Source organism: Lutra lutra, chromosome 7 (assembly GCF_902655055.1).
Source record: "Lutra lutra chromosome 7, mLutLut1.2, whole genome shotgun sequence".
Lineage (NCBI taxonomy): Eukaryota > Metazoa > Chordata > Mammalia > Carnivora > Mustelidae > Lutra > Lutra lutra.
This window is the reverse complement of record NC_062284.1, coordinates 110,454,911-110,470,961: the sequence shown is the minus strand read 5'-3', so window position 1 is coordinate 110,470,961 and position 16,051 is coordinate 110,454,911. Positions and strand designations below refer to the sequence as shown.

Genomic DNA, 16,051 nt, shown 5'->3' with positions numbered 1-16,051 from the left:
AACTAAAAGATAAGAATCTTGGAGAAGTTCACTGAAGCTTATACAGTAGTGAAGCTCTGTTGTCTTCTAAAACACGTGGAAGTTTATTTGCTCTTTAGAAGGGTATTTTTCGTTATAAAATGAAAAAAATCTTAAAAAGCACCGATTCAATTTGATATAAAGTTTATTCAGAATTGAGAATTATGTTTGATACTTGTGTTCATGAAATTTTACGTATTGATTCATTTTTTAAAAAGTTTTAATATAAGAGACTGCTTATACCTGTTCTAAAAGCTATAAGAATTGTAAATTTTTAGATGTGAATGTAAAATGAAATTAAATGAATGTAAATCACATGGAAATTAATTAGAAGAAAGGAAATACCATTTGTTGCTTATTTTCTTACTGTCAAGAATTGTGCCCTCTGTATACTTCTCCTCTGTGTTCCTGGATCCTATGATTACCTCTGTCCTTGTGCTTATCTCCCTATATTATAATTCTTTACTGTTCTGTCTCCTAACTTCTTGAAGATAGCAAATTTGTTTTCATCTGAATCTCTAGCATTTACAGTCATACTTGGCCATAATCGGCACTGAATATTGACTGTCCATTTTTATCTCTACTTTACTTTTTTTTCTTTTCTTAAAGATTTTATTTTATTTATTTGACAGAGATCACAAGCAGGCAGAGAGGCAGGCAGAGGGAGAGGGGGAAGCAGGCTCCCCGCTGAGCAGAGAGCCCAATGAGAGGCTCGATCCCAGGACCCTGAGATCATGACCCAAGCTGAAGACAGAGGCCCAACCCACTGAGCCACCCAGGCGCTCCACTACTTTATTTTTTTAATAATTAATTTATTTTTCTCTACACCAAGTGTGGGGCTTGAATCCATGACCCTGAGATCAAGAGCTTCCTGCTCTTCAGTGGAGCCAGCCAGGCACCCCTTTATCCCTGCTTTATAGATGGGGAAACTGAGACTTAGAGAGTTTAGGTAATTTGTACAGTGATGACTTTGTTAGTTTGTGGTAGAATAACAACTTGAAATTAGGATGTTTGATTCTTAAACCTATTGTTTTTTCTATTGTACCACACTGACAATTTTTTGATAAGCTGAAAATACTTCACTGCATTCTTTTCTTTTTTAACAATTTATTTACTTATTTGAGAGAGAGAGAAAATGGGAAGAGGGGCAGAGAGAGAGGGAAAGAATCTTAAGCAGACTCCTGGCCAAGCATAGAGCATGATGCAGGGCTTGTTCTCATGCTTGAACCAAAGTCAAGAGTCAGACACTTAACTGACTATACCCAGGTGTCCCAATGCATTATTTTCCTTTTTTTTTTTTTTTAAAGATTTTATTTATTTATTTGTCAGAGAGAGAGAGGGAGAGAGAGCGAGCACAGGCAGACAGAATGGCAGGCAGAGGCAGAGGGAGAAGCAGGCTCCCTGCCGAGCAAGGAGCCCGATGTGGGACTCGATCCCAGGATGCTGGGATCATGACCTGAGCCAAAGGCAGCTGCCTAACCAACTGAGCCACCCAGGCATCCCCCAATGCATTATTTTCAAATTGACAATCTCTGAAAGTATTCAGAAGAAACTGGTAACATTTGTTGCTTTCTGGGAGAAGAAAGGGGCTTGAGGAACCTTTTGGAACCTTTTGAATTTTGAACCATACGACTATTTAGGATATTAAAAAATGCATTTTTTTCCTAAAGGTTTTATTTATTTATTTGACAGAGATCACAAGTAGGCAGAGAGGCAGGCAGAGAGAGAGGAAGGGAAGCAGGCTCCCTGCTGAGCAGAGATCCTGATGCCAAGCTCGATCCCAGGACCCTGGGATCATGACCTGAGCTGAAGGCAGAGGCTTTAACCCACTGAGCCACCCAGGCGCCCCTAAAAAAATGCATTTTTAAAATACACAGGAGCACCTGGGTGGCTCAGTCAGTTAAGCGTCTGACTCTTGATTTCAGATCAGGTCTTGATCTCAGGTTTGTGAGTTCAAACCCCACATTGGGCTGCTCACTGGGCGTGTAGCCCACTTTAAGAAGGAAAGGAAGGGAAAGGAGAGGAAGGGAAGGGAAGGGGAAGGAAGCGGGGAAGAAGGGAAGGAAGGAAGGCAGGAGGAAGGGAGGAAAAGGAAAAAAGAAGGGAAGAAAGAAAAAAAACCCCCAGAAACTCACCAGATAGTGTTTAACTTTAAGTTTGTTTGTTTGTTTTTAAAGATTTTATTCATTTATTTGACAGACAGAGATCACATGTAGGCAGAGAGGCAGGCAGAGAGAGGGAGAAGCAGGCTCCCCACTGAGCAGAGAGCCCAATGTGGGGCTCCATCCCAGGACCCTGGGATCATGACCTGAGCCAAAGGCAGAGGCTTTAACCCACTGAGCCACCCAGGCGCCCCTAACATTAAGTTTTAAAACATTGTATCATTTCAATGGTTTGTGTTTTTATCTTGTTGATTTCCTTTGTGTTTCTTATTTTTTCCCTTTTATTTTTGAACAAAAAATATGGAGTGTGTCGGGGGAGAGGATAGATAGATGTTCTAAAGGGAATGAAAGTCAAATCGCTCGTTTCAGTATGAATGAAATTTGACTTTTTAAAGTATGTTACCTGAGCTTTGCGCAGTGGCAGTATCGTAGCCAATGAGGTTTATCCGAGGCGCGATTATTGCTAATTAAAGTATGTTACCTAAATCTTTCCTTGTAGGAGCCTCTTACATAAAGTGAATATTTGGTGATATACACAAAACTTTATTTGATTATCTTCAATTAGTTAGAGAGGCTCTGGCTGTATTAACAAAAATTCTGCTGCAAACTGACTTAAATAGAAATGTGGAATCTCATTAACATGGAATAAAAGTTCTTTCCATCAGTTGGATTGGGTCCACTTTAGAATTAGTGTTCCACATCTGAATGAATTGTAGTTAGGAGAATACATGCATGGGTTGGCAGGAATATAAGGGTTCTGAACCAATTATTGGTTTAAAAGAATAGAATTACTGTGATTGGTTTAGGCTAATCAGGATCTGCTCCTGGAGCTAGGGTCAATTCTTGAAACCATGCTGATGGCCACGTGGAAGAGGGAGAAGGGGATGAGTTGGAGGGGTTCCATCATACTGTCCACGAGAGCTCCTTAATTGCTCTTCAAATAACATATGATACATAACTGATTCCCCTTACCCTAATAATAACTTTTGAGCAGTGTAATTGTTTATGCTGGCCGATGGGTGCATGGTGGTTTCTTTTACTATTCTCTATTCCATATAAATTCCATAATTAAAAAGTTTGAAAAGAGGGACAGAAAAAAATAAAGAATAAGTGATGTTTGCTTACAGTAACCTTTTTCTAGGCCAGTGTACGTTTTTTTTTTTTTCTCCAATCACCCTGCACTCTTCCTTTCTCCTCTGCTTATCTGTAGGGTTAACATGTAATTCGCCCTCTCAAAGGCTAATAGGCATATTCCTTAATTATAGTTGACATTAATGCTTCAGGACTTACATAAAAGAGCATTAGCGTGAACAAAGGTTCACAGGTTTTGAAGAGACAACTTGGGTTTCAAACCACAGTCCCCCTTTTCCTCCCCTTAGTAACTGTGAGAACATTGACCAGTTACTTAGTCCCTCTGAGCTTCAATTTCTGCCATAAAATGGGGATAATCCTATCTTATAGGGTTAAATGATTATGATAAAAAAGCGACTAGATATAAGTTGGTAGCCCATAGGCTAGCATCTGTTGAACTCCAATTATGATTATTTTCTTCTCTGTGAGGCTCAGGTATCCTAGCCCAATTTGATAAATGTGGGCATAGCATTGTTGTAAATTATAGGTGTGGATTGTAAAGTTATTAACGTCCATTCCTGAATGCCTTTTCCCATGAAACCTTTTCCCACATTTGGGACATTCGCTGGACGTCTGCATTCCACAGTCATTATAGCTAATTCCTTATAAGTGAGCAACATTAAGTTTCAGCTGTGGAGAATTAGGTTTTTCTGACTCAAGTCTGATAACTTTTGTCAAGAATACTGGTCCTATACTCAACGTATACTTCACATACAATTGTTACTTTTCAGTAGTAAAAATGTAGTGTATGATGCTAATGCTGGCAGGTCTTGTAGGCATAATGAGCATTCATAGCTGAAAGATAGAAATACATCTTTTTCTAAGGATACTGCCATTTCTGATTTCATGCAAAATAATATACAGAAGATGTTTAGTATAGTGCCTTTTTTTTAATTTTATTTTTTATAAACATATATTTTTATCCCCAGGGGTACAGGTCTGTGAATCGCCAGGTTTACACCCTTCACAGCACTCACTATAGCACATACCCTCCCCAATATCCATAACCCCATCCCCCCTCTCCCAACCCTAGTATAGTGCCTTTTGTAATCAGTATTTTCTAAATGGGTATAAAATGTATGATATTTCTCTTTTATGTTTCTTGTTCAAATGGGGGAAAAAGCTATTTCTTCTGTTATGGAGATATTTAAGCTAGTCTGTCCTTCAGATTTCATATTTAAACTTAACCATCTCAGAATCAGAGCAGTACCTAGTTGCAGCAAGGTATGTTTGGGATGTACTTTATTTACAGAAAGAACATTTTACTGGGTATATTTTAATAGAAAATAAAATGAAATAGCATTTCAATTGATAAAAGAACTTAAATCTTACGAAAGCAAAAGCGACAAGAAATTCATACTTATGTTTAGGGATTTTGTTATTAAGTAAACAATTCCTAATTATCTAAGGACAATTATTCAGATAAGAGATTAGTGAGCACTTCCCACATACTGTATTCCAAGATGGCAGTTCATCAGGAATTTAATATTCTCACCACATCAAACTTAACCCAAAATGTTTGTTTTGGGTTGCTTTTCTAAATATCTTCCACCCTCCGCATTATAGTCGGATGGGAGAATCCTGTATTCCGGTAAGAAGCACAACAGCAGCTCTGGGGTCCTGCTGTTGCCTGATCTGTACTAAGTGGCTCAAGGTGAGATATTAGTAATTCTTCTACCACTGTTCTCAGAACACCTAGGCCCATATTGCAGTTGGTTATAATGGCTAATTATGATTATAATTATTGAATTCTAACAAGCAGTCTTTTTTATTTTTTATTTTTTAATTTTTTTTATTATTTTTTAAAGATTTTATTTATTTATTTGACAGAGAGAGATCACAAGTAGGCAGAGAGGCGGGCAGAGAGAGAGGAAGGGAAGCAGGCTTCCTGCTGAGCAGCGAGCCCGATGCGGGACTCTATCCCGGGACCCTGAGATCATGACCTGAGCCTAAGGCAGCGGCTTAACCCACTGAGCCACCCAGGCGCCCCAAGCAGCCTTTTTTAAATGAAGAAAAATTCTTGGGGTGCCTGGGTGGCTCAATTGTTGGGCGGATGCCTTCGGCTCAGGTCATGAACCTGGGATCTTGGGATCGAGCCCCTGCTTGTGATCCCTCTCTTGTGTGTCTCTGTCAAATAAATAAATAAAATCTTAAAAAAAAAAAAAGAAAGAAAGATTCTTTTTAACCACACAAATTACCATAGCTTTAGACTTTCCTAAACTCTCCTAAATCTGGATTTCTCATCTCATCTCTGTGTCAGCAGAGTACAAACTGCAGTATCTCCCTCGTGTAGGACTCCAGAGACAGTGGTAGTAACTTCCCCCTCTTTTGCACATTCCCTTCTCTTTGCTTTGCTCTTCCCTTTTGGCTTATTTTCATTTCTCTTCTCTTTTATATTCTTTAGTACTCTTTTGTGTCCCCCTCTTTTTGTACCCTCTTTCTTTGTGTATCTGTGTGTTTGTATGTTGACATAAAAAGGGCTCAGTCCACAATCCTCAGCTCTCCCTAGCCCCGTTAAGATCTAGAATGCTAACTAAGCTTCCTTTTATGCATCTAACAGGAACAAATAGAGAAAAGATAGAAATTATGGTTAATCTTACTTGTTCTCATCATATGTTTTTGTTGGGTTGAATCATATGAAATTGTCAATTTTGTTCTGATCGACAGAAATAGATTTAACTTAATACTTCCCCTAAGCATCCCACAGCCCAAAGCCAAAAGTAGGATTTGGAAACTGATTGGTTGAAGGAGAATTAGATATCCCAGAGGTTCTAGCTTAGCCAGGTAGATCAGAGGGTTGTCGTGGTGCTAATACCATTAATCAAAATGGAGAAAATAGTGAAATATATCTTGTTTTTGTTTTTATTTTTTTTTATTTTTTTTTTAAGATTTTATTTATTTATTTGACAGAGAGAAATCACAAGTAGGCAGAGAGGCAGGCAGAGAGAGAGGAGGAAGCAGGCTCCCTGCTGAGCAGAAAGCCCGATGCAGGGCTTGAACCCAGGACCTGGGATCATGACCTGAGCCGAAGGCAGCGGCTTAACCCACTGAGCCACCCAGGCGTCCCCATCTTGTTTTTATTTTTAAAGGGAAGGTTTGGTGGGGCAGGAGAGAAACATAAACGATCACTTTTATTTTGGGGTGTAGTGGGACACATCCAAAAAGAAATGGCCAGTAGATGGTTGGAAATACAGATCTGTAAATGGATGAGATCATTGGCATATAGACGGCACGTGAACGTGAATGAAGTCACCCTGTGAGAGTGTAGTGTGGGATGAAAAGAGCCTATGGCTTCTTTTCAGGACTGGAGGTGGATCATGCAAAGAAAATGCAGATAAAGGCTGTGCATAGAAGAAAAAGTATTTATCATCTTGGAATGATTCATTAGCATGTAAAATTAAGAATTAACTACATAGCCTAGGGAGGCTATATTTCAAGTATGACTCACTTGCATATTAATGTGTTAAAACATAAGCTAGAGGTTTTCATGTTTCTCTGTAAGAGATCAAATTATTTCACTGTATCTGTATACTCTCTAAGCTCTATAGCTTGAGGGCTTTGTGAGATATACCTACCTTACCTCTAATACCCTTCTTCCTTTTTGTTTTCTCTCTCTCTCTCTCCCCCTTTCCTTCCTTCCATCCATCCATCCATCCACCCACCCATCCATCCTTTAGTTCTTCTTTCTTGAGAAACTATATTGCATTTGAATAGTGTGTCAAGTGGACAACCACTGTGATTGTTACCATCTCTACAATCTTTTTTTTTTTAAAGATAGATTTATTTATTTATTTACTTATTTGACAGAAAGAGAGAGACACAGCAAGAGAGGGAACACAAGCACGGGGAGTAGAAGAGGAAGAAGCAGACTCCCTGCTGAGCAAGGAGCCCGATGCAGGGCTTGATCCCAGGACCCTGGGACAATGACAGCTGAAGGCAGATGCTTAGCCGACTGAGCCACCCCGGTGCCCCCATCTCCACAGTCTTGAAGTGTTAAGTTTGCTGTAGCATTCAGTCTGGGGCCTACCCTTCCTGACCCATCAACCCCTAGAATCCTTTGAATTGAAGCCATTCAGGGTACTGTTCCAATATGAAACAGACTCTCCAGGCAATGTAGTGGAGGGAGGGAGTGCTGTACTACTATCCTGCTTGAATGCATGGTCATAGTCCTACAAATTACTATTAGCTTAAAAGCCACATTAAACTTGATTGTTTAAAATTTCCATCAACCTGGGGCGCCTGGGTGGCTCAGTGGGTTGGGCCGCTGCCTTCGGCTCAGGTCATGATCTCAGGGTCCTGGGATCGAGCCCCACATCGGGCTCTCTGCTCGGCAGGGAGCCTGCTTCCTCCTCTCTCTCTGCCTGCCTCTCTGCCTACTTGTGATCTCTGTCTGTCAAATAAATAAATAAAATCTTAAAAAAAAAAATTTCCATCAACCTGACCTTTCATATGCAAAAATCAAAATGAAGCAGTAGAAAAAATTATTTATTTTATAACCTCATATTAATTCTTGGAATATTTCAAGAATGGATAGTTTTTATTTGGAATTTTAAAAGGGTTTCTCCTTGGAGGTTATAGGAAATACACTCTTTTTTTTTTTTTAAGATTTTATTTATTTTTTGACAGAGAGATCACAAGTAGGCAGGGAGACAGGTAGGGGATTGAGGAGGTGAGGGGAACAGGTTCCCCGTTGAGCAGAGAGCCCAATGTGGGGCCCAATCCCAGGACCCTGAGATCATGGCCTGAGCCGAAGGCCAACGCTTAACCAGCTGAGCCACACAGGTGCCCCTAGGAAGTACACTCTTAAGTAAATACACATTTGAAGAATAATTTGAATAGCTTGTGGTTAAAAAAAAAAAAAGTTAAATAATATTTTTCTTTACAATATAAAATCTTTCTCTGTAGTTGCTTTCCATGCCCTATTTAAAGTACTGTTAAAGAATCCCATTATTTTACTAATTTCCATGAGCAGAGCTCCCCCTGAAAACACATAACACATGCAATATCCTTTTAGGTTTATTCTGTTTGTCCTAGAACAAGAGCAAGAAAGTTGAATCAATTATTCATTTATTCAACAATTATTTATTGATACTAGATAAGTAAGAAAGAATAAGAACTTCAACAGCAAAATAGGGTTTTTCAAAAATACCGAGTGAAAAGAGCAAATGCAAAGAAGACATACAAATGCAATGCCATGTTATAAATTCAGAGCAGTTGTGTCTGTAATGTTTCTTTAAATAAAAAACAAACAAGTATGGTAAAATGTTAACATCTGTTAAATCTGAGTATATGACTGTCTATATTTGGGTGTCTGTTACACTTTTTTCTAAGCTTTGAATATTTGAAATATTTTATAATTAGGCATTTTTAATTTTTAAATTGATAAAACAAGCAATATGATAGGAAGTAACAGGGACTATTTTAGATCGGTTGACTAGGGAGGATCTTTCTAGGCAGTGACACTGAAGTCTGAGTAACAATACCTAGATCCAAACTCACCCTGCCTCCAATATAGTGTTACTGGTATTGGTAGTGGTAATACTGATGATTTTTATATAACATCTGTTGAATATGTATTTTATTTGCCAGGTGTTGTGCTAAACACATTATTTTAGTTGATTCTTCTAACAACTCTTGAGTTGGTACTCATTTCTTCTTTTAAAGATGAAAAGACAAACGGTTAAAAAGATATCATTAAAGCAACAACAAAAAAACCATTTCATTATAAGAATGAAAAAGTGAATTTGTGAGGTAGACTATTTGGTAAAAGCAAGATAGGAAATTTGTGATAAAGTCACTAGGCATGCAAGTTTTTCTGGCTTTGAACTTGTTCTACCATTAAGGAACTTCTAAGTTCAAGCCCCACCTAGGGTGTAGAGATTCCTTAAAAATTTAAAAAAAAATTTTTTTTAAAGATTTTATTTATTTGACACAGAGAGAGAAAGCACAAGCAGGGGGAGCGGCGGGCAGAGGGAGAGGGAGAAGCAGACTGCTGCTGACCTGAGAGACCAATGTGGGACTTGATCCCAGGACCCTGGGATCATGACCTGAGTTGAAGGCAGATGCTTAATCAACACTGAGCCACCCAGGAGCTCCCAAAATGAAATATTTTAAGAGAAAAAAAATGGAGGGCAATATGGTGTGGTGGTGAATAGCACAGTCCTTGTAGCCAGAATGCCTAGGGTCACATTCCAGCTCCATCATTTATAAGTTACTACTGCCTGAGAAGCACTTCTCCAGAATTTCATATTGGGAACCCCTATGTATTAGTTTCCTATTGTTGCTGTAATGGATTACTACAAACTTGGTGGCTTGAAAAAAATATAAATTTATTACAATTCTGAGGGGTCAAAAGTCCAAAATAGGTCTCACTGGGTGAAAATCAAGGTGTTGGCAGGGCTGCATTTCCATCTGGAGAATCTAAATGGGGACTATTCTTTGCCTTTTCCAGTTTCTACAGGCCACCTGTAGAAGACCTTCTTCCCCTAAACCAACAATATATTTTTCTGTGCCCTTCTTCCATAGTAATATCTCTCTCTGACTCGCATCATGTTCTGCCTCCTCCTACTTTTAAGAACAATGGTGATTACACTGGACCCAGCCAGATAATCTGAATAATCTCCCTATTTTAAAATCAACTGATAAGCACAACTCGACACAAAACCCCAATAATCCAATTAAGGTGGGCAGAGGACCCGAGTAGGCATTTTTGCAAAGACATACAGATGGCAAACAGATACAGGAAAAGGTGTTCAGTATCACTCATCATCAGGGATGATCAAAAACCACAATGAGCTATTACCTTAAATCTGCCAGAATGGCCAGATTCAAAAAGACAAAGAATAACAAGTGTTGGTGAGGATATGGAGAAAAAGGAACCCTCATGCACAGCTTGTGAGAATGTAAATTGGTACAGCCACTGTAGGAAATAGTATGGAAGTTCCTTGAAAAATTAGAAGTACAATATGACCCAGTAATTCTATTACTGGGTATTTATTCGAAGAAAATGAAAACACTTCATTCAAATGAAAACACTTCATTCAAAAAGATACATGCACCCCTATGTTTGTTACGGCATTATTTACAATAGCCAAGATACAGAAGCAATTAAGTGTTCATGGATAAATAAATGGATAAAGAGGTCATGTACACACACACACACACAGAGGACTATTAGTCAGCCACAAAAAAAAAAAAAAATGAGATCTTGTCATTCATGACAACATGGATGGACCTAGAGGGTATTATGCTAAGTGAAATAGGTCACACAGAGAAAGACAAATACTGTTCGATTTCCCTTAGATGTGGCACTTGAAAAATAAAAAGCTGATACAGACACATAAATATACAGAACAAACTCTTGGCTGCCAGAGGGGAGGGACGTGGGGGGGATGGGCAAAATGGATGGAGGGGAGTGGGAAATACAGGCTTCCAGTTATGGAATGAATAAATGATAGAGGTAAAAAGTACAGCATAGGGAATATAGTCAGTGATATTCTGATAGTATTGTATGGTGACAGATGGTAGCTACACTTGCGATGAGAATAATATAACACAGACTTGTGGAATCACTATGTTGTACACCTGAAATTAATGTAACGTGTGTCGACTATACATCAATAATAAAAAAATTTTTTTAAAGATCAAATGATCAGCTACCTCAATTCTTCTTTGCCATGTAACTTAACATTCGCAGGTTCCAAGCATTAAGGCATAGATATCTTGGGGGACCATTTTTCTGCACATCTGCACATCTATGTTTAAATTCTTTTGTTTTTTAATGTTAAGTTAGTCACCATACAGTACATCATTAATTTTTGATGTAGTGTTCAAGATTCATTGTTTACATATAACACCCAGGGCCCTATGCAGTATGTGCCCTCATTAATACCTACCACCGAGCTCACCCATCCACCTGCGTTTAAATTCTAAAAGTTGCCTCAGGCAGCTGGGGCCAGGAGAAGCCAACATTCTGGCTAATGCTGAGAATTATGAGTTGGACCAAAGGTTGGGTGTAAGCTAAAAGGAACTACTGAGCAGTATATGTACATGTTTTAAAATTCTCTTACTGACATAAGGTATATATGGTAGATTGAGTATTCAAGAGTGATTGAATTAGGGGCGCCTGAGTGGCTCAGTGGGTTAAAGCCTCTGCCTTCGGCTTGGGTCATGGTCCCAGAGTCCTGGGATCGAGCCCCATATCGGGCTCTCTGCTCAGTGGGGAGCCTGCTTCCTCCTCTCTCTCTCTCTGTCTGCCTGCCTCTCTGCCTGATTGTGATCTCTGTCAAATAAATAAATAAAATCTTAATTAAAAAAAAGTGATTGAATTAGAGGGATGCAACCGAGTTCTAGTTATATCATGGCAGGGAAAGATTAAAATATTAGAATAGACTTTATTTCTGTTATTTTGTGCCGGTCCTCAGAGGAAAGTGTTCTTGACTTGATTATAATTTTGGAGAAGCTTTGCGTTTAATTTTAATTTTTGTATTTTTATTACAGATTTTTACTACGCTTGGATGCTACTCCTGACATGGAGAAGATTGAGGAACAATTTGCTAATCTGAGCATTGTTAAACGTTCCTCGGAAACTAAAGAGCCTACTTATTTGCTTGGTATAGACACATCAAAAGCTGTACAAGCAGAAAAAGAAAACTTGGTTGCTGTTTTATGTTCTAATGGATCAATCAGAATATATGATAAAGAAAGGTTATATGTACTACGAGAATTTAGTGGATATCCTGGACTTCTGAGTGGAGTCCGATTTGCAAGTTCTCGTGACAGTGTATATTCATCATGTAGCGATGGCACCGTAAAGTGTTGGGATGCTCGATTAGCCAGTGAAAAACCTGTCCAGCTGTTCAAGGGTTACCCTTCCAATATTTTTATTAGTTTTGATATCAACTGCAATGATCATGTTATTTGTGCTGGTACAGAAAAAGTTGATGATGATGCCTTGTTGGTATTTTGGGATGCAAGACTTAGTTCTCAGGATTTGTCTACTACTAAAGACCCACTTGGAGCATATTCAGAGACTCATAGTGATGATGTCACTCAAGTGTGCTTCCATCCCAACAATCCCAACATGTTAGTCTCAGGTTCAACTGATGGCCTGGTAAATGTATTTGATATTAGTGTGGATAATGAAGAAGATGCACTGATTACAACCTGTAACTCCATTTCATCAGTAAGCTGTATTGGTTGGTCTGGAAAGGATTATAAACAGATTTACTGCATGACACACGATGAAGGATTTTGTTGGTGGGATCTTAATCATCTGAATACTGATGAACCAATTACATGTTTGAACATCCAAGATGTCAGAGAAGTGGTTAATCTGAAAGAAGGTATTTTGGACTATTTAATTGGTGGCCTATATCATGAAAAAATGGACAAATTGTTTGTTGTTGGAGGAACAAACACAGGAATTATTCACTTAATGAGCTGCACTACATCAGGATTGAGCCATGTGACCACCCTTCACGGAGGGCATGCTGCTACAGTCCGTTCTTTCTCTTGGAATATGCAGGATGATTCTTTGCTAACCGGAGGAGAAGATGCACAGTTGTTACTTTGGAAACCCGGACCAATAGAGAAGACATTTACAAAGAAAGACAGCATGAAAATAGCATCCTCTGTGTCCCAGCGAGTACGAGTTCACAGTAATGATTCTTACAAGAGAAGGAAGAAGCAGTGATGTTATGTTGGGAGTTTACTTGAGAGGTTTTATAGTCGCAAGTAGTTATTTTTGTGTACTACCTGTGATAGCTATGTTTAAAGCTCATATGTAAAAACAAGCCAGTTAGCAAAAAGTCCTGGAGAAATGTTGAAAATGGTTTAATTCAGGTCTTACATGTATTCTAAAATTATTTTTTTTAAAGCTGCCAGTTGAGTATATAATCAGTGAGTTGAAAGTAAAATTACATTCCTCATTTTTAAAACCCATCTGTTGAGTTAGTAAATGTTGGGTTTAAAGAAATAGCTTTGATAAGGACTTTTTAGAAGTAGATGGCTGTTGTGACTTTAAAAAATCAGGTGGTTTGAGATACGTCTTTTAAGTTTAGTTTTTTTTTCCTTTTAAATCATCTTCATTATTTATAAAACCAAATCAGACTTTTCTGTAGGAGCTCCCACTTGCTTAATACACATAAATTAAGTTGGAGTATTTAAATATAAATATTCTAATGATTCTAAGTAGAACTAAGGGTTTTTTTTGAAATAAAATGATTTGCATCTATTTAAAAAAAGATAGTTAGTATATATTTGCATCTATCTGGATAGATAGTTTTTTGTTTTGGGGTTTTTTTTTTTAGTAGGCTCCACTCTGAGTATGGAGCCCAGTGTAAGGCTTGAACTCACGACCCTGAGATCGTGCCCTGAGCTGAGATCAAGAGTCAGACGCTTAACTGACTAAGCCACCCTGGCACCCCTATTTGCATCTATATCTTTAAATAGTTAAATGGTAAACAGATATTTCACTGATGAAAAGGAAATTATCTTGTAGAACTTATTTTGAGACTCAAAGGGAATATACAAAAAATGAAAGTATTTATATGGCAGAATGACTTTTTATTTCAAAATATTCTACTATCTTGTGATAAAATTTTCTTTCATAGTGTTTCATCCATAATTTTAAACTTAAGTGCCCATGGGGAGTAGGGGCCATGCAGGAGGTGCTGCTGGGAAAGGACGATGCCATAATTTTGAACTTGAATTTTTGTTTACTGCCAGTTTTTTCATCCTTACTGTTAAATATTTTTCCAAAGAATCTTAATTAAAAAGTTGGTCACTTGGGGTGTCTGGTGGCTCAGTTGATTAAGCATCTGACTCTCGATTTTGTATCATGCTACGATCTCAGGGTTATGAGGTTGAGCTCCACAATGCTCTGTGCTCAGAGGAGCATCTGCTTATCCCTCTCCTTCTGCTTCTCCCTAACTCATGCGTGTGCTCTCTTTCTCTCTCTCAAATAAACAAATAAGCTATTTTTTAAAAACTTGGTCACTCTAAAGGTTTGGTATGTTTTCTTATGTTTAATTACAAATAAAAATATCTTTGTAGATAAGAATATTTATAAAGATGTTTTAAAATGTTTTTAATCTTTCGAACTAAAAATATTCTCATGAAAAATACAAACATTATTTTAGAACCTTGTACATTTCTCTTTAAATGTTAATGACTTATCACTGAGACCATAGCACTAGGGGAAAATCATATCGTACAGCACAGTGCAACGTACATGTAGGTTTGATCTAGCTTCACTCACTTGAGAGGGAACAATAGTTAAATCACTGTTAAGCATATTCAAAATAAATAATTCTTTTTTTTTTAAGATTTGTTAATTTTAAAGATTTTTTTTTTTATTTGACAGAGAGAGATCACAAGTAGACAGAGAGGCAGACAGAGAGAGAGAGAGAGAGAGAGGGAAGCAGGCTCCCCGCTGAGCAGAGAGCCCGATGCGAGCCTCGATCCCAGGACCCTGAGATCATGACCTGAGCCGAAGGCAGCGGCTTAACCCACTGAGCAACCCAGGCGCCCAAGATTTGTTAATTTTAGAGTGAGAGCATGAACAGTAGGAGTAGAAGGGAAAGGAGAAAATCTCTACTGAGCGGGGACCCTGAGGCAGGGCTTGATCTCATGACCCTGAGATCATGACCTGAGCCAAAATCCAGTTAGAGGCTTAACCAACTGAGCCACCCAAGTAAGTGCCCCTCAAAATACGTAATTCTTATTTGAAAAAATTCACTTATTCTTGCTTTTGTTCAAATCATAAACCTGAGGTTAATTCTGAACTTTTTTCTTTTCTCTTATTTAGTCAATCACCAAGACCTGTGCCACTCCACCTCCCAGAATCTATCTGCTATTCTTTTGCATTTACCACACCCCCCCTCCACTATTGCCTTAGATAAGAGGTTTCATCATTTCTCCTAGATTACAGACCCTTTTTTCTAATCTGCTCCAATTCATTCTTCCCACTATTTCTAGGCTGAACATAGGAAATACGGATTTGATAATGCCTCATGCTGCTTAAAATCTTTGGTACATTTTGATCTTTTGATGGAGCACTATGTAAAAATGAAAAACCATGTTTTTAAGATACTTAGGATATGAGATAATGCTGACTATGTAAGTAGAAAAGCTGTATAAAAAGACTTGGAGACACTGCATTTATAAAACAACACAGGAAATGAAACAGTTATCAAAACAGTAAAACTTTGGGGCGCCTGGGTGGCTCAGGGGTTAAAGCCTCTGCCTTCGGCTCAGGTCATGATCTCAGGGTCCTGGGATCGAGCCCCGCATCGGGCTCTCTGCTCGGTGGGGAGCCTGCTTCCCCCCGCCTCTCTGCCTACTTGTGATTTCTGTCTGTCAAATAAATAAATAAATAAATAAAATCTTTTAAAAAACCCAAAAACAGTAAAACTTTCAAAAATGTTTAAACTTTAAAAGTAATTAATAGCGGGCACCTGGGTGGGTGGGTAGGTTGGATGTCAGATGCTTGATTGTGACTAGGGCCATGATCTCAGAGGTGTGAGATCAAGCCCTGTGTCAGGCTCCATGCTGAGCGTTCTTTCTCTCCTTCTCCTTCTGCCCCTTCTGTCCTTCTCTCTCCCTCTCTCTCCCCCCACAAAAAAAGTAATTAAGAGTTAGAAGATGTAGGTAAGCAAATACCTTTGAAAGTAGACCTCAAAGAGAGAGAAAGTAAAAGAAAAGATTAAAGGCACAGAAGATAAAATAAGGGTCTAATA

The 16,051-nt window shown here is 38.5% G+C and overlaps 1 protein-coding gene and 1 non-coding gene across 9 annotated transcripts in view; both read left to right on the top strand.

Annotated features, from left to right (window-relative positions):
* The window catches only part of WDR89 (WD repeat domain 89), a 42,756-nt gene extending 28,120 nt beyond the window's left edge, over positions 1-14,636 (top strand). For 4 of the 8 annotated variants that reach the window (XM_047738496.1, XM_047738490.1, XM_047738489.1 and 1 more), the window contains one exon: positions 11,811-14,636. In XM_047738496.1, the coding sequence (XP_047594452.1) occupies positions 11,842-13,005 (1,164 nt within the window). In that variant the 5' untranslated portion in view covers positions 11,811-11,841 and the 3' untranslated portion in view covers positions 13,006-14,636. The remainder of the gene's footprint in view (positions 1-11,810) is intronic. The other 4 variants (XM_047738493.1, XM_047738494.1, XM_047738495.1 and 1 more) reach the window with 1 other exon arrangement.
* On the top strand, positions 2,587-2,728 carry LOC125105703 (U4 spliceosomal RNA). Its single transcript, XR_007128992.1, has one exon. It is a non-coding gene; the product is annotated as a U4 spliceosomal RNA (small nuclear RNA).
* Positions 14,637-16,051: the final 1,415 nt, after the last annotated feature.